The sequence below is a fragment of the Myotis myotis genome, unplaced genomic scaffold (assembly GCF_014108235.1).
Source record: "Myotis myotis isolate mMyoMyo1 unplaced genomic scaffold, mMyoMyo1.p scaffold_m19_p_9, whole genome shotgun sequence".
NCBI classification, from domain to species: domain Eukaryota; kingdom Metazoa; phylum Chordata; class Mammalia; order Chiroptera; family Vespertilionidae; genus Myotis; species Myotis myotis.
In genome coordinates, this window is record NW_023416401.1 from 10,147,954 (window position 1) to 10,173,674 (window position 25,721).

Consider the following 25,721-nt stretch of genomic DNA (forward strand, 5'->3'; position numbering starts at 1 on the left):
GCCCGGTCCGGAAGTAGGTGAAAGGGCGCGGGCGGGGGCGGTGCCCGCGAGGCCCCGCCCCCGCCCTTAAGGTCTGGGTGCTGGCGGCCCCTTTGCATCGCCGAGGAGAACCCCTGCGCCGCCTGCCCCTGCCGTGCCATGGCCCTTCTCCGAGGTGAGCCGCGCCCCCTCTCCTCGCCCGCTGGCGGGCTTGCCCTCCCCAGGCCCGGTTTCGCGTCCGGTCCGGCGGGGAGTCGGGGTCCTGGGTTTACAGCTTAGTCTCCACACCAATAAAGGGGACTGAAAAACCAGCAGCGTCCACCCCAGAGCATGGTCTGGGTTAAGGAGGAAGCACTTGTAAGCCTGGGGCGACTGGGACTTGCGTGCAATTTGCGTTTGAGAGCGGAGACCACGGTTCGCTGGCCTCTGACCTTGGAGGCCATGCTCCTCCTTCGTGCAGTAGTGACCCACCTAGTTCAAGTTCAGCTGTTGGAAAGGAGCTGCGCCGTGCACCCGAGCCACCCCGGGACCCCTGCCCTCGAGGCACCCAGGGACGCCGTGCACCCGAGCCACCCCGGGACCCCGTGCACCCGAGGCACCCCGGGACCCCGTGCACCCGAGGCACCCCGGGACCCCTGCCCTCGAGGCACCCAGGGACGCCGTGCACCCGAGCCACCCCGGGACCCCGTGCACCCGAGGCACCCCGGGACCCCTGCCCTCGAGGCACCCAGGGACGCCGTGCACCCGAGGCACCCTGGGACGCAGAGGCGCAGCTCGGATGAGCCAGGCTGCCTCGGATCGGATGGGGGGTGGGGCGGGCAGGGCCTGCGGGGAGTTCTCCCAGAGTCGCCAGGGAATTTCTGATGAGTGCCCTGCTCCCCCAAAGTGCTTGCTGGCGTTCTATGGGAAGACCTGTCTTACTCCCTTCCCCTTGAGTGTCTCCGAGAAAGTGCAGTCCTTAAATACATACATTCCAGGGTTATCAACTTAAAAAAAAAAAAAAAAGATGATGTCAGTTCCCTTTCCTAACAAATGCTCACAGTCAATGGAATTTTAGTTTTGAGGATATGGAAGTTTAGCCTTATTGTACGAATGGAACATTCGGGTAGAACACTTCATGTCAAGGCCCTCGGGAAACGCTTGGCAGGATCTGAGAACCCAGGTTAGGCGGTGAAGCCTGGAGCTGTGGGGTTTTATTCTGAATTTAGTGGAGGCAATAGAAAACCTTTCAAGTAGGGGAATGACGGACCCGATTTCCACTCTGCCCAGATTTTGTCTGGGCCATAAAACTGTCTCTGTAGCAACCGGAAGAATTTAAGAACATTTCAGAATCTATTGGAGCCCTGGCCGGTGTGGCTTGGTGGTTAGAGAGTCGGTCTGAGCACCGAAGGGTCGCGGGTTCAATTCCTGGTCTAGGGCACGTACTTGGGCACTGCCAGGGGCAGGTGGGGGCTGCTCCACGTGTCTCTGAAATGGAAGTTCCTCTCTCCTCCCTCCTTTCTATGCTCTAAAAAAATGAGAAAAATATCCTCAGGTGAGGATTAACAAAACTACAACAATAATACAAGAATCTTAGCCAGCGGTCCAGGCTACAACAAATGGTGGTTTGGACCCGAGCTGGAGGGCAGAGGGGTTGGGGGAAGAGAGGGAGGGATGACTTGAGACAGACCTGGAGATGGATTTGATAGAACTTGGTGATGGATGGCCGGTCGGTGAGAAGGACATGTCCACAGTGACTTTAGGTTTCTGGGTTGAAGTCTTACAGAGCGAGGGAAGCTGGAGGATCGATTTGGAAGAGAAAACTTGGCGCTCAAGTGGCGGTGTCGGGTAGGCAGTTGGATAAGGGGATTGAGAGCTCAGAAGGGCTGAAAGGGCATGTGAACAGTTCAAGTGGAAAATAAGTATTCCAAGGCAAAACGTAGTGTTATCCCTATTTCCTACAATTGGGTTTAACTTGCCAGTGCTCTTTCCAGTTCTGAATTTACTACATTTAATTAATAAAACAGCAAGTGTTTGTTTTTTTCCTGGACAAGGTGCTCAAAAAACCCAATTCATTTAAAAGCTGCCTGGTAATGAGCATCATTTCAAAAAGAAAATCTTTTTATGATTTGTATTTAACATTGTATATGTGGTTTCTTACCCTTTTTGTATAATACAGACCCCTCTGCTAATTTGATGAAAACTATGAACCCAATAAGGGAAAAGAATGTCATCAACACCCGTATTAAGGAAGTATAAAATGGATTAAGTTTGTGATACAGAGTACTACGGTATTAGAGCTAGTGATCATAGTTTTACAAACCATTTCCCTGTTTTACAGATGAAGACGTTGATTCCAGAAAGGTAAAATAGCTTGTCTGTAATGACACAGAAAATTAGTGGCTCTGACTATAACCCAGGCCCTAAGCCTCATATACCAATTGTTATTGGCTAGTTAGAACCCATTAGAGGTGTGCACTTCTCAGTGGCATGCCGGGTGCTTGGAGGACTAGTGGATTAGAGAGAACATGTGACTGGTTATTGTAGGGAAAAGGACACATTTGAATGTGAGCTTGATAGACGTTGGTAAAGATGATCATCAACTTATCAGATTTCTGTCAATCAGAATCCATCCCCCAGTTTTTTACTAACACCCATCCCAGTGTTTGGTGTGAGTGCTCTTCCTGCTCAGTAGCTTTGGGTTGTTTGTGTAGCAAGGCAATCAGGCTGCCAAATTACTTTAATCCTAAAACTGAAAGGGATACAGTAAGTAGCAGTTTTTCTTCATTTGTGTTAGTTGCTGACTGTACTTGCTTAATGACAAGTTAGTGTTAATCTAACAATGTGATAAAAAAAATTTTTTTTTAAAAAGCAGGCAGAATTCCTGTTTCTCTTGTGTGTGTGTGTGTTTTTTTTTCTCCAGTCACTGCACTTTAGATTAATGTCTTTTCACTGTCTCAGTTTTTGGAAATATTTAGCTTCTGAATTTTCAGGCCCTTTAAAAATAAACAGGATTGTAGTTTGGTGGTAAAGATTGTTACATTTTAGACCTTTTAACAGCTACATAACATTGGCATCAGCTCAAATAATTATTGACATGGTGTCCAGTTTATGAAATTGTAAGAAAAAAAATCCTTTAAATTGTCTAGTCTTTACCTACACATTCCAGATTACATTAAAAATATATTTAAAACCATCTTCCCATTCAAAACAATTGTATTTTAGTGTTAGCCGTACTCAAGACAACCTTTGCGGTCTGGAAGCGCAGGTAAACAGAAGTGGTATCATTAAAGGGAAAGTTCTTGCTTTTGTTTTTATTTTCCACATACACTCTTTGGTTAGTGTCTCATATTTCACCATTAGTAGTACTTCCCCAGACAAAAATGCTCTCTCAGGTATGAAGTACAGGGAGAAACTCATGCAAGGAAGCTTCTGGAGAAACATGGAATTAGCCTTCATTATTTCTGATAAATCAATGGTCCTATACCTCCCTCATCCCATACAAGTATCTCCTATTATTAACGTCTAGCATTAGTTTTGGGAAAACTTCCCAAGGCCAAGAGACCTCAGAAAGAGGCTGACAACTCCAAAATTACATCGAGTTTAAGGTAACTTGCCGACAAGCCACGCCTTAGCAGTGAAATGGCAGATCTTTACACCCAGGAGAGGAAAGGGGCTTGTTATATATAGCCGAGTGGCGTGAGCTGACAGGCGGCTGGAAGCCAAAGCCAGGGGCTAACACAAGTGGTTTGTGAGCAGACACAGGAGATTTCTAGCGAAAGCTCTGGGCTAACACAGGTGGCTTGTTGCCATGTGGCGTGGGCTTGGTAAGAGCTGTCTTCTCCAAAGCAATAAACAACTCAATGGGCCCACTTCCCTCTGCAAGAATGTATCCTTCAGGTGATACACGGGTCTGCCTCAGTCACTTGAGGAACCAGAATCATTCACCTAACGATTAGTGTGGCACATTTGTTACAGTTGATGAGCAAATACTGATACTATGATTAACTGAAGTCCATAGTTTACACTGAGGTTCACTTTTTGTGTTACGCAGTTCTTGGGTTTTGACAAATGTGTATAATGGCGTGTATCTACCATTACAGTATCATAAAGAGTAGTTTCGCCCAGCCGGTGTGGCTCAGTGGTTAAGCATCGACTTATGAGCCAGGAGGTCACGGCTCGATCCCAGTCAGGGCACATGCCCAGTTGCGGGCTTGATCCCCAGTGTGGGTGTGCAGGAGGCAGCTGATCCATTATTCTCTCTCATCATTGATGTTTCTATCTCCCTCTCCCTCTCCCTTCCTCTCTGAAATCAATAAAAATATATTTAAAAAATAAGTAAATAAAGAGTAGTTTCACTTGTGCTCCACCTAGTCATCCCTCCTTCCCCCTCCTACCCTCTGGTAACCGCTAAACTTTTTACTGTCTCCACAACACACCAAACTAATATTTGTGGCCTCTTATAAATACCTGAATATTATATTTGTAGAGAATGGATCTCTTCTAAATTATAGTTACATTTTGTTCCTCTTTTAGACTGTAAATTTCTCAACTGGAATGAAAGGAGAAGCTGAGGTATTTTTTTGTTTCAGGGCAGGTTTAGTTTGTTCCCTGGAAAGAGATCACTAGCATAAAACGGGGACTATACTTAGATACCAATAGTAGTACAGTGTCTGAATGGTCTCAAGTATAGGCCAATATCTAGACACAAATCCATCATTAAAAGTTCCATGGTTTCTTCACTTTTATCCTCACCTAAGGACATGTTTTTATTGATTTTTTTAGAGAGGAAAGGAGAGAAAGAGAAACATCAGTGTGAGAGAAAAACATCAGTTGGTTGCCTCCTGTACTCACCCCAGCCAGGGATCGAACCTGAAACCTCGGTATGTGTCCTGACTGGGAATCAAACCCACAGCTTTTTGGTGCATAGAAGGACGCTCCAACCATATGAGCAACCTGGCCAGGGCAGTCCCATGGTTTCTTGACAAGATGTGGAAACGAGTGCTCAGATAGTTTGGGGAAGACTTAGTATATGCAAAGGTTTTCAGTTATCTAATTGAAAATTTACTTTACAATACTATTTCGCGGTGAGATTATTTAAAGTATGCTAAAGGACGCTGACTCATCTATGATTGCTTACAAACCTCTCTTGTTGCAATAGGTGTGTTCATCGTAGCTGCTAAGCGCACGCCCTTCGGGGCTTACGGAGGCCTTCTGAAAGACTTCACAGCTACCGACCTGACTGAATTTGCTGCCAGGGCTGCCTTGGCTGCAGGCAAAGTGCCACCTGAGACTATTGACAGTGTTATTGTGGGCAATGTCATGCAGGTTAGTCGGCCAGAGGATGGTATTCATTCCTGTTGCTTCATCAGTTTCTAAAAATAATTCCTTGAACATGTCATAATGGCGGATCAGTCCATAGTTGAAGGTATTTACAATTTGAGTAATTCTCTGACTCCAGAAGCAACGACATGCATAACTCAAATGAGCATATATTCTGGAAACTACTATATATACCTAATTTGGGATACATTTCAGTGCTTCTTGGTTTTTGGGTTTGTTTGTTTGTTTTTCCAGTTGTATTGAGATATACTTGACTTATAACACCGTATTAGTTTTAGGTGTAGAACAAAATGTTTTAATTTATTGCTTCTAAATATATTAATTTCCTTGACTTATTTGAAGTTAATGGGTTTTCTCTCTTACGCACTTAAGGAGTATAGCAAACCCAAGCAAAAAAGGTAAAAAAAAAAAAAAAAAAATAGGACAGCCCTAGTCCATGTGGCTTAGTTGGTTAGAGCATCATCCCGTGCACCAAAGGGTTGTGGGTTCGATTCCTGGTCAGGGCACATACCCAGGTTGCGGGTTTGATCCCCAGTCGGGGCGCATATGGGAGGCAACGGATCATTGTTTCTCTCTCACATCAATGTTTCTCTCTCTCTCCTTTGCCCTTCCTCTCTCTCTAAAATCAATAAAATTATCCACAAGTAAGGATTAAAAAATAAATTAAAAATATGACAGTGAGTACCACAAAGCCTTTTTACCTGGATGGGCCAATTCTTTTTTTTTTTTTTTTTTTTTAATCCTCACTCCAGATATTTTTCCATTGATTTTTAGAGAGAGGGAAAGACAGAGAGAAACATCAATGTGAGAGAGAGACACATTGATTGGTTGTCTCCTGCACGAGCCCTGACTAGGGCTTGGGTCAGGGAGGGAGCTTGCAACCGAGGTACGTGCCCTTGACCAGAATTGAACCAGAACCCTTCAGTCCACAGGCCGACACTCTATCCACTAAGCCAAACCAACTAGGGCTGGATGTGCCAATTCTTCACATTTTATCAATTTTGCTTTAGCTTTCTCCACCGTAACTGTTGTTGTTACTATTGTGTGTTTTTAAAGTTACTTCTTTTCCTTCTTACTCAAAGTGTGATCCTTGGACCAGCACATTGCGTCACTAGAGAAATGTTTAGAAATGCAGAATTCTGTGCAGTCCTAGACCTATTGGTTGAGAACCCACATTTTAACAAAATGCCCCGTATACATTTTTAAGTTTGGGAAGCACCTCTTACTCTCCTAACCAGTTGTTCATCTCTCCCCTCCCTAAGTCAGCAGGTCTCAGCCTCATTATCACTAATAAACAAAACAAACTATCAAACAAAATAGAAACAGACTCATCGATACAGAGAACAGACAGCTGTTAGAGGGGAGAAGGTAGAGGGGGCTGGGTGAAAAAGGTGAAGGTGTTAAGAATAAAAAAGTACAGTGATCTCATGTTATTCCCAGGGTATACATTCCAAAACCCTCAGTGGACACCTGAAACCACAGATAGTACCAAACCCTATATACATATACTATGTCTTTTTCTTATACGTGCATACCTATGATATAGTTTAGCTTATAAATTAGGCAGTTTCATGCATAGATTTGTTCTTACTGTAGGTCTTAGCAACTTCAGCATACTGTTTTTTCTTTCCTTAGTAAGTCGAAACCTTTCACTTTTTTACTTAAAGGAAGCACTTTATGGCTTCTCTTTGCGTGTCTGAATTGCCAGCATCACTACTCTTGTGCTTTGTTTTTATTTAAATCATAAACACGTGTATTATATGAAATATGCTATAACTATATGCACTGTGTCCTACCTCAGAGCCATGTAGTTTATAATTTTTGATAGGTTGCCAACATTTCCATATACTTGGTCCTTAATTCCTAGATTTATAGAGGAAGTGCTTTTTCTTCTCCCTGTGTTCCAGAGTTCTTCGGATGCTGCGTACTTGGCAAGGCATGTTGGTTTGCGGGTGGGTGTCCCAATAGAGACCCCAGCTCTCACTCTGAACAGGCTCTGTGGCTCTGGTTTCCAGTCCGTTGTGAGTGGCTGTCAGGTATGGCCAATATTATGTATGATTCTCTGAAATATGTTAAAAGTTATTAGAGAAAATGCCCCATTTAATGTAACACTGTATAACACTGTAGGTTTTTATAACTAGAGGCCTGGTGCACAAATTCATGCACAGGTGGGGTCCAGCTGACCCGCCCCGATTGGGGCCGATCGGGCCCAGCCACCCAGGGGGAGGGGCCGTAGGCAGTTGGCCGGCCAATGCCACCCCCTGGCCGAACTCCTGGTGGAGGGGACAATTTGCATATTAGCCTTTTATTATATAGGATGTTTATTAACACATTCCGTACTGCTCAGGAGTTTTCTCGTGTTTCGCGCGCCATCTGTTAGGACCGCTCACGAGTGTTCTCGTTTTTCACGCCCATGGAGAAAGGAGCGAATCTAGATACTTATGTAAATTTTGTTTGGTCCCTCTTCATAGAGGAAAATGTTTTACGCAGTACCATACGTTAAAAAAGTACTAGGAACTTTAATTGTTTAATTGTTTTTGTAAATAAAAATGTTATAATTATTGAAAAACAACACCTAAAGTGCATTATGATGATTTAAATAACGTGCAGTTTGCCCAAAAACGTGCGGTCCCTGGCGTATGTCTTAGAGATTTCTATGCGGTACGCAGTGTGTTAAGAGAGGTCAGTATAAGGGATGGTTGGGCAAATAGATTTGTTCGCTTGAGCACAGGGAAAAGGCATACAATAAAATCCAATTTCATTTGTCTTCATTTTATTACAAAATAAAATTAGAAACACGATTTTGTCATGAATAATTTTCTATAACAGTACATCTTAGTGGTCCTGATTTTCCCAACAATCATTTCAAACGTCGGGTTCTTGGAGGCTGGTGATTTGCTTCTTTCCTGAGAAATGCAAATAGTGGGAAGAGCTGAAAGAATGAAATGGGTCCTTTTTATGAGTCTCCTAGGTTAACTTGGTTCTTGTAAATCTGTGGTCTCCTTCAGATTCGTCCATAATAAATAGGATAAATCTTGCTTTTGTTCTTTATTATCTGCTGGTAATCTGTACGTTTAAACTAGACAATATCTCTGTACATTTAAACCAGACAGAACTCAAGATTTGTATTGAGTTAAGAATTACCATTCCTCACCAAAAAGTAGGTAGGATTTGTTACTTGTGCACAAATGATTGAAGACTGTAGTTCTCCCCTTCCCACCCATGTACTTTGGGAATGGATACTTTAGCGTTTGCTTTAAAATTACTTTGAAAGTATTTCCTTTTGAAACACTGTAAGCTATGATAGTTACTTATTAGACTTAATATTAGTTTATTGCTTAACACGTACTTTTTAATATGCACTTCTGTCATAATAAAAGGGTTTTGTGGTTGTTTGTTTGTTTTTAAATAGGAAATTTGTGTTAAAGCTGCTGAAGTTGTCTTGTGTGGAGGAACCGAAAGCATGAGCCAGGCTCCCTACTGTGCCAGAAACATACGTTTTGGAACCAAGTTGGGAGCAGATCTCAAGGTTAAAATTAAAAATTATTTCTCAAACTATTATGCTAATTATTTAATAACACCATTTGGTGAGAGAGAAAACTGATTTTGAAACCAATTTTATTAATAGGGGATTGGCAAGATATAAATTATATGAATTTCGTAAAGTATTTCAAAACTCTATTTTGGTTGTTAGTTTTGACTCTTTTTAAAAAATATTTTTTGCCCTAACTGGTAAGGCTCAGTGGATAGAGCATTGGCCTGCAGACTGAAGGATCCCAGGTTTGATTCTGGTCAAGGGCATGTATCTTGGTTGCAGGCACATTCCCAGTAGGGAGTGTGCAGGAGGCAGCTGATTGATGTTTCTCACTCATCGATGTTTCTAACTCTCTATCCCTCTCCCTTCCTCTCTGTAAAAAAAAAAATCAATAAAATATATTTAAAAATACAGTGGGGCCTTGACTTACGAGTGTCCCGACTAACGAGTTTTTTTGAGATACAAGCCGTCTCACGGCCGATTTTTTGCTTTGAGTTGCAAGTTCAAAAAAATTCGGGTTACGAGCCAGCTTCAGATACCCCACCGCTAGTTGGCACAGCAAATGTCACAGTGATTTGACATACAAGTAATTTGAGTTATGAGCTCCGTCACGGAACGAATTAAACTCGTAAGTCAAGGCCCCACTGTACATATATATATTTTTTCTCTTGATTTCAGAGCAGAAGGGAGAGGGAGAGAGAGATAGAAACATCAGTGATGAGAGAGAATTATTGACTGGCTGCCTCCTGCACACCCCACACTGGGGTTTGAGCCCACAACCGGGCATACGCCCTGTCAGGGAACCGAATCGTGACCTCCTGGTTCACAGGTCGACACTCAGCCACAGAGCCACACCGGCTGGGCTAGTTTGAACATTTTAATCCACATAAAATTAGATTCTATCTTAGCATACCTCTGGTAGGGGAATGAACACTTGGGGGAAATGAAGAAGGAAGGAAGCAGATCAAAAAGATAGGCAAAGGTTAAATTAATGTCTGCTGAATCATTAGTAAACCAAGTAATTAAATCTACCATGATTTATGGGAGTTTTCTTTCTGGAGCAATCTCCGTTGAATAGATTTCTTCTTCATCACAGAAAACATTCTCTTTGAATAGAGTATATACAACATGAGAATGATAGTACTGATAAAGAATGATGGGTAGTATGCTGTCCTTCCCATATGAAAGGGCTAATGACATTTTACATTTTTAGCATTTTTTCAGTTATAGTGATTGATTTACACTGTTCATTAATCTCTCACCTAGCCTTTTTGAAAGTTGAAAGGAATAAGACTTAGAAAAGATGAGATAGTTTTAGACACCAAACGTATTTGAGAAAACCTTTGGAAAGATAGATCAGAGCCTGGGGAGTGTGGCTCAGTGGTTCAGCGTCGACCTATGAACCAGGAGGTCACGGTTTGATTCCTGGTCAGAACACATGCCCAGGTTGTGGGCTCGATCCCCAGTAGCGGGCGTGCATAAGGACTCAGTGTTAGGCTTCCTACGGGATGCAACCTTGAGAGGTTTTGACTGTGGAGTAACTTCCTGTGTTCTCACCCTGCGCATGTACCATTGCTGGCTCTCTTCAGAGCCCCACGTTTAGAGAAAGAGGAGAATGTGTCATTTTATTATGTCATTGAATGTTTTTTTAAAATGTCTCAGAATCGGATACAAATAATTTAGTAACAGTAATGCTAATCAGAAAATCTAATTTCACTTTTAGTTTTTGGAACTCTTAATTGCTTAAATTTAAAGAAATGATAGCATATTACTCTGAAAGACATGCTTTAACAAATCACTTTATTGTTAATGTGTTTTAATAGCTGGAAGATACTTTGTGGGCAGGATTAACCGATCAGCATGTCAAACTGCCCATGGGAATCACTGCAGAGAATCTTGCTGCACAAAATAAAATCAGCAGAGAAGACTGTGACAAATATGCCCTGCAGTCCCAGCAGAGGTGGAAAGCCGGTCAGTGAAACAGGACATTATAACTATTCATAGAAAGAAAACTATGGGGGGATGGGGGGGAGCCTCGGGGGGGTGGATGAAAAGGGAGTCAAAAAGTACAAACTTTCAGTTATAAAATAAATAAGTTCTGGGTATATAATGTACTGCATGGTGACTGTAGTTAATAATACTGTGCTGCATATTTGATAGTTGTTAAGAGAGATCTTAAAAGTTCTTATCACAAGAAAAAAAATTGTAACTTCCTCCTGGTGACAGATGTTAACTAGACTTATGGTGACGATCATTTTGCTATATATACAAATACCGAATTATTATGTTGTATACCTGAAACTAGTATAATGTTATTTGTCAATTACACCTCAATTTTTTAAAACTAGGAAGGATTTTTATCGTTTCAGATAATGTTCATATAATAATATTAGTTTAAAATTATATCTTTTGAAAGTTACATTTTTTTTGTCATTCCTTTGTTTTCAGATGATTTAGATACTCGATTAATGATTGTAAAACTAACTGGAAACGTCTCTTTGGAAATACATTCATACTACTAAAAAAGTGGTACTGTTAATTGGCCCTACCCAGACTGGTACCTTTGCCAGTAGAACACTCTGAGAGCTATGATACACTATTAGAGATGATGGCTCACTGGGGCTACTGCAGGGCTGGGCAAACTTTTTGACTCGAGGGCCACAATGGGTTCTTAAACTGGACCGGAGGGCCGGAACAAAAGCATGGATGGAGTGTTTGTGTGAACTAATATAAATTCAAAGTAAACATCATTACATAAAAGGGTACGGTCTTTTTTTTTTTTTTTAGTTTTACTCATTTCAAACGGGCCGGATCCGGCTCGCGGGCCGTAGTTTGCCCACGGCTGGGCTACTGGGACAGAGAGGATGTCCTCCTCCATAAGTCATGTTGTATTCACACGGAGGGGAGGATGTGTTTGGAAAAGACCCATTGGGTGTCCTTTTATGCTAATTGAGAATCATCGCACCTGCCTGGGAGACTTAGAACGAGTCCGAGGCCCCAGCTCTGGTGCCCCAGGTAACACCGCACACTGCTCTTCCACCAGTTCAAACAGCGACAGGCAGTTCTTTTCTCAGTGTGGGCAGTGGAAGAAATCTACTAGTCTTCTGAGAAAGGTTTTTAAAATTAAACTCCTGTAAGCAAATGGAGACTCTTCTTTAGGGCATTGCATATTTACTTGGAGCAGGAAGGATAAAGCCCATCTCGGCATTTCAGAGGGGCACGTGGAGTGGCGAGGCCCGCCGGGTCATCCTGAGTCTCTTAGTTACACATTTAAAATGGAAGCTGTTGGAGAACCAAGATGGCGGCATAGGTTAACGCCGGAGTTTGCTGCCTTGAACAACTACTTCAAAAGTGAAACTAAAAGACGGAAGGGACATCACCCAGAGCCACAGGAACGCTGGCTGAGTGGAAGTCCTACAACTAGGAGGAAAGAGAAACGCATACGGACACTCAGAGGAGGCGCAGCGCTGAAGTCAAATTCTGAGGTGCGGAGTGCGCGGAGTGGGCTGGTGGCGGAGGGCGCGGTTGGCGTTTTCAATCGGGAGGGAGTCGCAGACTCTGAGCTCCAGGTACGGGCGAGTCTCTAGGGACCCTGACTCAAACGGGAGAAGCGGGACTGTCTGGCTTCGGTCAGAGCGAGTGCAGCTTTCTCTCTGAGCTTTGCAGCGGGTGCTGGGACTCGGAGAGGCAGAGCCCCTGGGGACAGGACTGAGAGCCACCATAACTGCTCTCTCCGGCCCACCCTGTTGATCCTGTGCGACCCGCCCCGCCCAAGCCCTGCACAGAGGCATTTGCCAGATAGCCTCAGGCAAAGGCTAGATTAGCACCTCCCTAGAGGACAGAAGTTCTCTCACTGCTGACACAGCTGATTCTCATAGCCACTTGGCCTGGAGGTCAAACCCTCCCTGGTATTAGCTACAACAATCAAGGTTTAACTATAAGACTGCGAACAAAGACCACTAGGGGGTGCACCAAGGAAGCATAACAAAATGCGGAGACAAAGAAACAGGAAAAAATTGTCAATGGAAGATATAGAGTTCAGAACCACACTTTTAAGGTCTCTCAAGAACTGTTTAGAAGCCGCCGATAAACTTAATGAGATCTACAAGAAAACTAATGAGACCCTCCATGTTATATTGGGGAACCAACTAGAAATTAAGCATACACTGACTGAAATAAAGAATATTATACAGACTCCCGACAGCAGACCAGAGGAGCGCAAGAATCAAGTCAATGATTTGAAATGCGAGGAAGCAAAAAACACCCAACCGGAAAAGCAAAATGAAAAAAGAATCCAAAAATGCGAGAATAGTGTAAGGAGTCTCTGGGACAGCTTCAAGCGTACCAACATCAGAATTATAGGGGTGCCAGAAGATGAGAGAGAGCAAGATATTGGAAACCTATTTGAAGAAATAATGACAGAAAACTTCCCCCACCTGGTGAAAGAAATGGACGTACAGGTCCAAGAAGCGCGGAGAACCCCAAACAAAAGGAATCCAAAGAGGACCACACCATGACACATCATAATTAAAATGCCAAGAGCAAAAGACAAAGAGAGACTCTTAAAAACAGCAAGAGAAAGAAACCCAGTTACCTACAAGGGAATACCCATACGACTGTCAGCTGATTTCTCAACAGAAACTTTGCAGGCCAGAAGGGAGTGGCAAGAAATATTCAAAGAGATGAATACCAAGAACCTACAACCAAGATTACTTTATCCAGCAAAGCTATCATTCAGAATTGAAGGTCAGATAAAGAGCTTCACAGATAAGGAAAAGCTAAAGGAGTTCATCACCACCAAACCAGGATTATATGAAATGCTGAAAGGTATCCTTTAAGAAGAGGAAGAGGAAGAAAAAGGTAAAGATACAAATTATGAACAACAAATATGCATCTATCAACAAGTGAATCTAAGAATCAAGTGAATAAATAATCTGATGAACAGAATGAACTGGTGATTATAATAGAATCAGGGACATAGAAAGGGAATGGACTGACTATTCCTGGAGGGGAAAGGGGTGTGGGAGATGCGGGAAGAGACTGGACAAAAATCGTGCACCTATGGATGAGGACAGTGGGTGGGGAGTGAGGGCGGAGGGTGGGGTGGGAACTGGGAGGAGGGGAGTTATGGGGGGGAAAAAAGAGGAACAAATGTAATAATCTGAACAATAAAGATTTAATTAAAATAAAAAAAAAATGGAAGCTGTTGGTCTAGAGGTCAGGGGTTATTAGTTCTGTTTCTAGTTTTGCCACATACATCTTATCCGACCTCAGCCAAGTCATTTATTCACTGAGCATGTGTAAAATAGAGACAAATATGTATCTCTAATAATAGTGAGAAAAAATATTTGCTTTCCCTATTTCCCTAATAGAGCTGTTATGAAAACCAACTAAGGGAAACGCTTAGCCTGCTTTCAAGTGTTATCAGAAGTAAGGTGGTGTTCCTGCCGTATCCCGTTTTTGAGGCTTTGATTGCTATATTCTACTCTAGTCAGCGGAGGCCGTAAACTGTTTTACTTAGAACTGCTCAGTAATCACTCTTAGAACTTCTTCAGGTTGCTTGTCATTAAATTTCAGGCATAGATTACTCGTGACATGGGCAACTTGGTAACTTTCTTTCTCATTGTGCGAAGAACACTTAACATGAAATCTGCCCTTGAAAACTTTTAAGTGTATATTACATTGTGCAACTTGGTAACTCTTTAGTTACTTCTTACCTCACCCAGAGAAGATTTTTAAAGGGCATTCAATCCATGTGGTGTCATTACACGTGTAGCTAACAAATACTGCTAAGATTTAGCAGCACCTTGTACAGAAAAAAACTGTAGTAAAAAAGAAAATTATAATTTTAAAAGGTGCAGAATGCATCTGCATAGAAACATGATCGCATATTAAATCCTCCAATAGGCAAGTAAGTTATCCTGTATAATAAAGAGCTAATATGCAAATGGTCATCACGCCCTCGAGCCCCCCGCACCGGGGGACCTGAGGCTGCGCCCCCCGCCCTGCGGGGCTTGACGGGGGTGGGGTCGGCCAGGTCTGGGTCTCATATAAGTAATAAAGGCTCATATGAACGTCGACCAGAAATTAAATTGGAGGATATGTTTGACTTAGTGTCTTTTCTTTCCCCCCATTCTTATATTCCTTCAACTATTTCAGCTAATGATGCTGGCTACTTTAACAGTGAGATGGTGCCAATTGAGGTGAAGACAAAGAAAGGAAAACAGACCATGCAGGTTGATGAGCATGCCCGGCCCCAAACAACCCTGGAACAGTTAAACAAACTCCCGCCCGTGTTCAAGAAGGAAGGAACCGTTACTGCAGGGAACGCGTCGGTAGGTAGCTTCACAGATATTCTTGAATTCTTCTCAATTTTTGATGCAAAATAATCATGCAGTATCTTTCAGATACTTTTCATGCTAGTCTTTAGTTATGTAGCTTAAAGTAATCAAGCTCATATTCTATTAATTTGGGTTTTTGTAGTTCAAAATATTTTTGGTAGGTGCCCTTATATTTCCATTTCATAGTCTTTTCAAAACGTTAGAAGGGAATCTACCTGGTTTATTATTTTAGTTTTCATAATTTTTTCTTTCTCGTATATACAATTCATCAGATTTCTCCTTATATCTACCTGCATCTGGCTATAGGCTTTTCCATTTGTGTTCTGTGCCTAAAACAATCTCTTTGATCCACCACTAGTACAAATTATGGCACTGCTTCCTATGCAATGCCATAATCCCAATAGTACTGCTTCACTTTGATTAACTGGGTTCTGTACCCTCTAGTTAATCTTCTGTTTTTGTTTCCAAGGGGGTATCTGATGGTGCTGGAGTTGTTGTCATAGCTAGTGAGGATGCTGTTAAAAAACATAACTTCACGCCGCTGGCACGAGTTGTAGCCTACTTTGCATCTGGCTGTGACCCCTCTATCATGGGTATTGGTAAGTTGGTAGTTATATACACTGGTTCTGCTCTATTTCTGGAGCCAAGTCTTCTTCGTCATTCTCATCCAGAAACAGTAGCCAAACCAAGGTCAGTTGTGGAAAAGAGATTGATAATCAGTCTTTTAAACAACCAGTCTTTATGAAAAACTGTGTTAGTCTCAGTCGGAAAACCAAGGCCATGTAAACTCCTTATGGGCAGTAATCATGTCTTCTTGTCCATTTGAATTATTTAAAATTAACAGACAGAAAATAACAGAGAAGAATTACAAAGTACTGACAAGATTTTTTAAAAGTGAGATGGGGGACATCCTGGGGCAATGAGAGAAGGCTGGGAGCAGATGAACACCCTGTCAGGTGTGTTGCGTGTGGTCGTTAATGTCCGTGTGAGTGAGAAAACCGTGTGTTGTCTCAGGAAGTCAGAGTAATACTCACCTGTCTCTGCTGAGGCGTACTAGGAAGATGAAGACTTATAAACAGTGTATCTCAATTGGCAGAGCTCTGGCAGGAGGAGATTTATAACTCCCTACAAGCAGGTATGGTCTTAGCTGAAAAAATATGAATGCGAAATAGAACAAAAGGCTTTTTGCAAAATGCACTCCTAGGAATCGCAGATGATGCTGAATTTTATTTTTTATTTATTTTATGAAATAATTTTTTTTTTTTAAGAAAGGCAGACTGCCGCCCTGGCCGGTTGTTCTTGGTGTTTAGCTCTTCAGCCCTTGCATGGAAGGGTTGTGGATCAATCCCCCATCAAGGGCATGTACATGGGTTGCAGGTTGGATCCCTAGCCCTCCACATGCAGGAGGTCACCAGTTGATGTGCCTCCCTCACATCGCTGTTTCTCTCTCTCCTTCCCTCCCTCCTTTCTTCCACTCTCTCTAAAAAGCAATGGAAAAAATATCCTCAGGTGAGGATTAGCCAAAAAAGGGAAAGAAAGGCAGATTGCCACACGCAGTGCTTCCTTTGGATGTGTCTGGTCTGGGAAATGGACCTGGAGAGCTGGTTTGGAGGTTCTGGCTGGGGAGCATAGCTAGCGTCTACCCTGGACTAAAGAATGGTCCCTCCTCTATCAGGGAAGGTCGTCCTCCTCGGCCAAGTGCACAGCCTCGGGAGGGACGTACATGGAGCAGTGAGGGAGGAAGGGGACCCCGCCTAGCCAGCCAGTTCAACCTGGCCATCAGTGGGGTGACAGATGTTGCAGCCAGGTCGCCCTCACATCTGTTGCTGAACTTTAATAGTTCCTGTCATCATTCTCTGAGGAAATGGAGCCAGTAAGGTACCTCACAAAAATAAAATTGGTGCCCAAAGGTTCTGATCTATCCCATCTATACCCTCATGCCCCAAGGAGGAGCCTGCTGGGGTTTAGATTCAGATTCTTGATAGGCCCAAAGACTTTTTTCATGAACTTAGGCCATTTTTTTACTAAATGGGTTTCTGAAGTAGGTCCCCAGATAGAAGGGATGCCTTGATGCTGAGCTGCCTTCTCAAAGACCCTTCAGTGTGTCAGCCTCCAGGTCCTACTCAGACAACACCCTTATGCTGATTTGGGACTGGGTTAGTACCCACCGCATTTGCTGCCATGGCCTGCACAGAATTTCTAAGAAAATTCACTGTGTTGCAAATTATGTCACCAAAAACTGCAGACTATGTAAACATCTGTTAAAAAGTCAACCTTTTTCTCCTATAGCCTTAAGCGTATTAGCTTTCATCTACTTGCTATCAGCAAAACATAACTTTGTCATAGAGATGAAAGGTAGCTTGAAAAATTAAATATCTGTATATCATTATGGCATTTATCACTTCAGCATCTAGAGCAGTGGTTCCCAACAGCAAATGATCATCAAAATTCACCCATTGCACCTAGATGGTTTTGATGATCAATCAGATTTATCCCATAAGGGTAAGTATGCCGGGAGCCGGTCCATCCTTGCTGTTTCAAGGGACCTGGCATATATGGCATACTGTTCTTAATATGTTTGCTCACCTTCTTGGCACTATGTGTTTTAACCAAGGTCTCCTCTCTGAGAAAGGTTGTTTCCCCAGGTAGGGATTTTCCCCTGAAGTTAGGGAGGGAATAAAACCCCTCAACTAAGTGCCAGGCGGGTAATTAATCACTTTAACTACGAACAATCGTGCTTAAGCTACATAACCTTTACTCCCTGGAATGGAGATAAGAAACGCCCTAACCTTTGTAATAGAGATTGATAGGATTGAATCAACTGGTATAAATATAGATGTAACAAGACGGCAAGACACAGAACTTAGAACACAGAACTTAGAACACAGAACCAAGAGGCACAGAACTTAGACACAGAACCTAGAGAAGAACCTAGAGACAGACATGGCAAAAGATCCTGGACAGAAACTGGCCTCAGAACCTAGAGACAGAACCTAGTGAGAGAACATGGCAAAAGATCCTGGACTGAACCTGACTATAGAAATTGGCAAGAGAACCTGACTAGAACCTGGTGACTGAACCTGGCTGGTAAACCTGGAGAACCTGGCTGGAGAACCTAGCAAGAGAACATGGACACAGAACCTGGCTGGAGATCCTAACCAGGACTTCGCTGGAGATCCTGAACAGAACTTGGCTGGAGATCCTGGCTAGAGATCCTGGCTAGGCTGCTGATCAAGTGAACGCTGTCTCCGTGTCGTTCTTCTTCGCCGACTCCGTCCACACCTTTGGGGACCCCTGGACCTGCTGGGGCTGGACCCCGGCATAAGTAGTTATTTTTTAGTTCTTTTCCAGTTTAGCCTCATTTAATAGGCTCTGATGCATTAACATAATGAGTAAGCAAAGAAAATGTCATTGGCCTTCCTTCTATTCCAGGGCCTGGGCATTTCCCTCTTAGTACAAGGACTGCATTGTGGAAGGAATATTCTTTTCCCTCAGGGCTTGACCAAACCTGTACATGCCAGCTGTCCCACAGTGTCAGATGTCCCCAGACAGTCCATCTCTCAGTGGCAGTATAGAATCACACGGCTACCCACGTGAAGAACACTGGGTTAATAAGCAGGGGAGAATAGATCATCGAGTATCTGGTGGGGATAGATTCGTCAGTCTAATGACTAAGAATAATTGTTCCTTCGTTATGCAATTATTCAACACATAGCAATCCTTTACCCTGCAGAGTGGCTGCAGACCCACACAGAAGGGGGAAAGCCACTGTGTGAATGTACCACAGCTTTTCATCCACTCTTCGACTGCTTCCGGATCTTTTGTTTTGCTAATCCTCACCTGAGGATATTTTTTCCATTGCTTTTCAGAGAGAATGGAAGGTATGAAGAGAGAGAGAGAAATATTGATGTGAGAGAGACACATAGGCTAGTTGCCGCCCTCATGCACCCGGAACAAGGGCAAACCAGCAACCCAGGTACATGCTCTTGACTGGGAATTGAACCCTTGACCCTTTGGTGCGCAGGCCAAAGCTCTAACCACTGAGCAATGCTGGCCAGGGCTGCTTCCAGATCTTGGCTATTATAAATAGCACTGCAATGAATACAGGTCTCACTTTTTGTTTCTTTATTGTTACATCATTTAATAATGTGCTTTCAAGGTAGCAAGATTTGTGGCTACTACCAGCTGTCACATTATTTACCTGTTTAGTAAAGATGGAAAAATTTGATGCATGAATAAATATAAGATGAAATGGATTTTTGTGCTAATATAGGTCCTGTCTCTGCTATCACCGGGGCACTGAAGAGAGCGGGGCTGAGTCTTAAGGACATGGATATGGTAGAGGTAAGTACTCTACTGTTTTCAACATGACTAACCCAACTTCCAGAGCATAAATGGCTTCAGTTTGGTATTTTATAGCTCTTTCTGTTTTAGTACTGTTAGCCTTTCCAAATGATGCACATCTAAATAAGTGTTGCTTTCATTACATGGCTTATGTTGGTATTCTTCCTTACCTGATTAAAATGTTTCATTTATATTTGAATAATTAAAACAGCCTGATTTTTCCTACTAACGTATAAATTCCTGGGAAAATATTAGGACCTTATGATTTCATTACATTTTAGGCTGTTATGTGCTTGCTGAATCGAAGTGATTTTTATGTAAAGAGGGGGAGAAATAAGTGACTTTAACTCCATTTTATGGATTAAAGTGAAAAATACAAATAAAGAATTGACCTAATAGTAAAACAATATCTGGTGCCAAATCTAGAAGTTTCTTGTCCTCCCCACAAGTTAAGACATCCTCCCCTCCCCAAAATGTATCTTGGCTTTTAGTTGTGGCTTGCTTTGGGATGTACCTATCACAGTTTTTAGAAAAACTTTAAAAATTCTGTAAACTTAAATTTATTGATTTTTTTAAATATTAGTTTAGAACAGGGGTGGGCAAACTTTTTGACTTGAGGGCCACAATGGGTTCTTAAACTGGACCGGAGGGCCGGAACAAAAGCATGGATGGAGTGTTTGTGTGAACTAATATAAATTCAAAGTAAACATCCTATCTACTAAAAGAGAAACATGGTAATTAGTGTATGACCGCTACCCTTCCCATTGGCTAATCAGGGCAATATGCAAATTAACTGCCAGCCAAGATGGTGGCTGGCAGCCAGGCAGCTTAAAGTGAACATGAGGCTTGCTTGCTTCAGTGATGGAGGACTCCAACCTTCCCCGCCTGCTGCTGCAGGCCTCTGAGCTGCAAGTCTAAGCAACTATGTTACAAATATAGAAGCTAAACAAAACCCCAGAAACCTGCTTTAGTCCGCCAGGCTTCAGCCAGCAGGATCGCAACATTGTTTCAAATACAGAAGGTAAACAAAGGCCAGAAACCTGCTTTCAGCAGTGGAGGCCTAAGAGCTGGAGCCAAGCCTCAAAGCTAAAGCTGGCCCAGAATAAAAAAGAAAAAAGGAGCGGTTGGGAGCTTCAGTCACCCGCCAGCCTGAAAACAGCCCTCAGCCCCTCACCCAGACTGGCCAGGCACCCCAGTGGGGACCCCCACCCTGAAGGGTGTGTGACCAGCTGCAAACAGACATCATCCCCTCACCCAGGCTGGCCAGGCACCCCAGTGGGGACCCCCACCCTGATCCAGGACACCCTTCAGGGCAAACCAGCCGGCCCCAACCCTTGCACCAGGCCTCTATCCTATATAGTAAAAGGGTAATATGCCTCCCAGCACCGGGATCAGCGGAGCCAAGAGGCCTCCCGGCAACGGGATCAGTGTGATAGGGGGCAGCGCCCAAACCCCCTGATCGCCCTGTGGCTCTGTGTGTGACAGGGGGCGGGGCCACAACCTCCCTATCCGCCCTGCTCTGTTCGTGACAGGGGAAGGCGCCCCAACCCCCTGATCAGCCCTGCTCTCTGCCTGATAGGGGGAGCTCCCCAGCCCCATGATCGCCCTGCGGCTCTGTGTGTGACAGGGGGCAGCGCCCCAACCCCCTGATCGGCCCTGCTCTATGTGTGACGGGGTAGAGCCATAACCTCCCCATCGGCCCTGCCCTGAGTGTGACAGTGGTGGCGCCCCAACCCCCTGATCGGCCCTGCTCTGTGGGTGATAGCGGGTGGCGCCCCAACCCCCTGATCTGCCCTGCTCTGTGTGTGACAGGGGGCGGTGCCCCAACTCTCCTATCAGCCCTACTCTGTGAGTGACAGGGGGGAGCTCCTCAACCCCCTGATGGGCCCTGCTCTGTGCGTGACAGGGTACAGAGCCCCAACCCCCCTGATGGGCCCTGCTCTGTGCGTGACAGGGGGGAGCTCCCCAACCCCTGATCGACCCTGCTCTGTGCGTGACAGAGTACAGAGCCCCAACCCCCCTGATGGGCCCTGCTCTGTGAGTGACAGGGGGCAGCGCCCCAACCCCCCAATCGGCCCTACCCTGAGCGTGACTGAGGGTGGCATCGCAACCTCCCAATCTGCCCTGCTCTGTGCATGACAGGGGGCGGCGCCCCAACTCCCCAATCGGCCCTGCTCTGAGCCCGACCAGGGGCTGCACCTAGGGATTGGGCCTGCCCTCTGCCACCCGGGAGCAGGCCTAAGCCAGCAGGTCGTTATCTCCCGAGGGGTCCCAGACTGCGAGAGGGCACAGGCCAGGCTGAGGGACAACCCCCCTCCCCCCTGAGTGCACAAATTTTTGTGCACTGGGCCTCTAGTCATTACATAAAAGGGTATGGTCTTTTTTTTTTTTTAGTTTTATTCATTTCAAACGGGCCGGATCCGGTCCGCGGGCCGTAGTTTGCCCACGGCTGGTTTAGAACAAAGGCACCTGAAGTATTTAGCACAATTAAAAGAAGAAAATACTTAAAGATGGATTATGTACATTTTACATTTGGGGAATATTTGAAATTTTTAAATAAGTATGTCTCTCTGCTTGACGTTGGTAAGTAATTAATAGAACAAAGAAAATCTCTCTACTTAAATTGGTAGCAAATGGGCCTTTTCCCTCTGTGTGATTTCCTCTGTGGTAATCTCTCACCCAAAAGGCAGTAATCAACAGTTCAGAGCCTCCAGGGGGCTGCTTACTTACCATATTTGTATCAGCAAATAGTTACCACTAAATTTCTGACTTTATTGAAATATATCAGCTCTGCAAAGCTACTCATTATCATATATATATAAAAGCCTAAGTGACCTTTACGACTGATCGAACGACCGACCGTTTGACTAATCGCTATGATGTACACTGACTCCCTACCAGGGGGCAGATGCTCAATGCAGGAGCTGCCCCCTGGTGGTCAGTGCGCTTCCATAACCAACCTCTCCCTCGCTGGCCAAACTCCCAGCCCCTGATCGATCTGGTCAGGACTGGGTGAGACAGGCTCCTATTGGCCCGATCACCTGCCAGGCCGAGGGACCCCACCTGTGAGTAAATTCGTGCACTGGGCCTCTAGTAGATGTATAAGTACTCAAGGACATAGCTCTTAACACCCTGCTATGATTGTCTTTGGAACATTTGATGATTATGTGGTGGTTTTTTCTTAGGTTCAAAAGCCTAGTTTCACAACATATTCTAGGACTCTTAGTACCTCCTTGAGCAGGACTGTATAAAATGGAAAAGGAATGTTGAATCTAAGGACAAATAGAGCACCATCTTGAGAGAGAATAAAATATAGTAGGAAAGAACACAAGATTCAATTTTGATCCCAACTCTAAACACATTACCTTTCTTTTTTTTTCTTTATTTATTCAAGTATTACATATGTGCCCTTATCCTCCCTGCCTCCCCAACCCCCGCTCATGCCCTCACCCCCTGGTGTCTGTGTCCATTGGTTATGCTTATATGCATGCGTACAAGTCCTTCGGTTGATCTCTCCCCCTGACCCCCACACATTACCTTTCTTAAAATCACTTTTCTTATCTGTAAAATTCTCCAACTAAGATCATATGAAAATACAGTGCTTAAAAACTTGAAGTAAGGTCATTCTCATAGCCAGCCTCATAAAGTGTGATACAATATGACACTTTTCCGTTCTACCACATTTTGACATAGTAACTATTCCTCTTATGTATCTGGCTCTGAAGGTTTATTCTTAATTATCTATCAGTCTCTTCTTGGAAGTATGGGTAATAATACTGGGGAGTAATAATAATAATAATAATGGCAAGCATTTTTTAGTACATGCCCTGTGTTAGGTAATACACTAGACACTTACTACCTATGATTTAACTTAACCTTGACAATAACCTTAGGATGATACTGCAGTCACATTTTACTGCTGAGGAAATATGAGTGTCAAGAGAGTTCAAAGAACATGCATACAGCCAAGATTTAAACCATCTGTCTAGCTCCAGAACCTATGGGCTCTGCAGTATCCCACTGCCTCTGGTTTCACTTATAATATCACTGAGGACTTCCTTTTTCTAAGGGATGCATTTGACTGAAAGTACCATTTTCAAACCTGATATTTTTAAAAAGAACAACTAAAAATAAATTAAAACAACCTTGCAAGGTAATTTAAATAGAAAACAAAACAAAACACAACAACAACAAGCAAAATTACCTATCAAGAGTACTAAACAATTCTCAGTTAAAAAGCAGTTTGTGGCCATAGCTGGTTTGGCTCAGTGGATAGAGCGTTGGCCTGCGGGCTGCAGGGTCCTGGGTTCGATTCTCAAGGGCGCATATCTCAGCTGCAGGCTCGATCTCCAGCCCTGGTTGGGGCCCGTGCGGGAGGCAACCAATCAAGGTCTCTCTCTCACATTGATGTTTCTCTCTGTCTCTCCCCTTTCCTTCCATTGTTTTGAAGGTGAATGAAGCGTTTGCTGCCCAGTACTTGGCTGTTGAGAGGAATTTAGGTCTTGACCCAAGTAAAACCAATATAAATGGAGGAGCCATTGCCTTGGGCCACCCATTGGGAGCATCTGGATCAAGAATTACCGCACATCTGGTTCACGAATTAAGGTACTCACTAGAAATCGTTGCATTTCAGATTTGCCTCTTTTGTAGACATGCATGGATTTAGGTTTCTCCAGAACACCCCATTTTCATTCTTCCTCAGATCCCCCTTGCACTGCTTCTCACCAGGAACAAGTTACGTGGGACCCCTTTTCAGCTGACCTTAGAGATGAGTCCATTAACTTGTTAGCGGCTCTGCTCTTGGCACTGTGAGGGGTAGTCAGGCCTCCAGCCGCAGCTCCTTGTTTCCAGGAGTAGTTCTGGCAAGCCCTGCATCCAGATCTTAGCAGGTGAAGGCGACAGGGTGACCATCGCTGCTTCCCACACTGTATTGGCCTCCAGTCGCCTCAGCCTGGCCTTCCTAGATCTCGTCCATGCCAAACCTATTGGCCTGGGGGCCAGCAGCAGGCCAGGACAGTATGCTGCCGCATAATTTGTCAGGCCAGCCTGCGCCCCGTACTTTGGGAGTTCGTGAGCATAAGCTGCCCAGGCTGTCATCTCTCCTATGCAGACATACGCAATCTGACAAAGGATGCCTCTGTTGGCTACACGAAATGTCATCCTGTTTTGGGTGTATTGTACTTATTTTTGTCCTGGATCACCAGCGTTTCCAGGCGTAGTAATCAGTTTTACCCTCTCAGACTTCTCAGTGTCACTTGGAATCTCTAGAAGTAGGCCTTATTCTGGGCAATTTTAACAAACCCCATGCTGTGGATGAGAGACCCGCATCCCCAGCTTGCCACCACTAATTTAAAAATAACAACATTCGCTAAAACCGGTTTGGCTCAGTGGATAGAGCGTCAGCCTGCGGACTGAAGGGTCCCAGGTTCGATTCCGGTCGAGGGCATGTACCTTGGTTGCGGGCATATCCCCAGTGGGAGATGTGCTGGAGGCAGCTGACTGATGTTTCTCTCTCATCGATGTTTCTAACTCTCTATCTCTCTCCTTTCCTCTCTGTAAAAAAATCAATAAAATATATTAAAAAAAAAAAAAATAACAACATTCAGTTTTCCTAATTCTTTCTCCTGTTGTGACTATAAACTAATATTGCAGAATGAGGAAAACATTGAGATGATGATCTGAATGCGAATGAATAATACATAGGTGGTTATCGGTAATGCTATTTAATTATCTAACTAACTTCTTTAATTCTTTATTTGAGTAGATTTCAGCCATTGCTTTCTTCCGTAGGCGCCGAGGCGGGAAATACGGCGTTGGGTCGGCTTGCATTGGAGGCGGCCAGGGCATCGCAGTCATCATTGAGAGCATGGCCTGAGAGCACGGCGTCCGCCACGGCCCACTCTGACCTCCTTGGCCAGGCCCAGCGACCCGGTGACCATGGGAGCAGCTGCAGAACTGGCCATGCCCCCCACGGAAAGTGATGGAGTTTCACGAAGGGATGGTGAGGAGAGATGCGTTTCCCATGATTAGAGCCCGTGCCAGAATAAGTTCTCTCAGGTTTACACCAATATGATGTATTATGAACTAAAATCCGGCTATACAAGGCCTTCAGAGCAGTTGTATCCTTGCCAAATAATCACCATTTATGCCTTAGATAATGTGATCTCAAGGAAATTGAATAAATATTGCCTACACTCAGC

At 44.1% G+C, this 25,721-nt stretch overlaps 1 protein-coding gene and 1 pseudogene across 2 annotated transcripts; one reads left to right on the forward strand and one right to left on the reverse strand.

Annotated features, from left to right (window-relative positions):
* Positions 1-25,721, forward strand: ACAA2 (acetyl-CoA acyltransferase 2). Of its 2 annotated transcripts, XM_036322944.1 has the most exons (10): positions 1-154; positions 5,120-5,286; positions 7,209-7,337; positions 8,714-8,830; positions 10,660-10,807; positions 14,996-15,171; positions 15,647-15,776; positions 19,451-19,521; positions 23,972-24,126; positions 25,312-25,721. In XM_036322944.1, the coding sequence occupies exons 1-10, from the start codon at positions 139-141 to the stop codon at positions 25,394-25,396; spliced, it is 1,194 nt and encodes a 397-aa protein (XP_036178837.1). In that variant the 5' UTR covers positions 1-138; the 3' UTR covers positions 25,397-25,721. The 2 variants fall into 2 exon arrangements, with proteins under 2 accessions (XP_036178837.1, XP_036178838.1); XM_036322945.1 differs by lacking the exon at positions 7,209-7,337.
* Positions 24,341-24,827, reverse strand: LOC118663156 (annotated as a pseudogene).

What these genes read in the sequence shown, in the direction of transcription:
- ACAA2 (XM_036322944.1), top strand. An exon ending in TTGTGGGCAATGTCATGCAG is followed by an intron (nt 5,287 to 7,208) that starts GTTAGTCGGCCA and finishes CCTGTGTTCCAG; the next exon opens with AGTTCTTCGGATGCTGCGTA. An exon ending in CATCTGGTTCACGAATTAAG is followed by an intron (nt 24,127 to 25,311) that starts GTACTCACTAGA and finishes TTTCTTCCGTAG; the next exon opens with GCGCCGAGGCGGGAAATACG.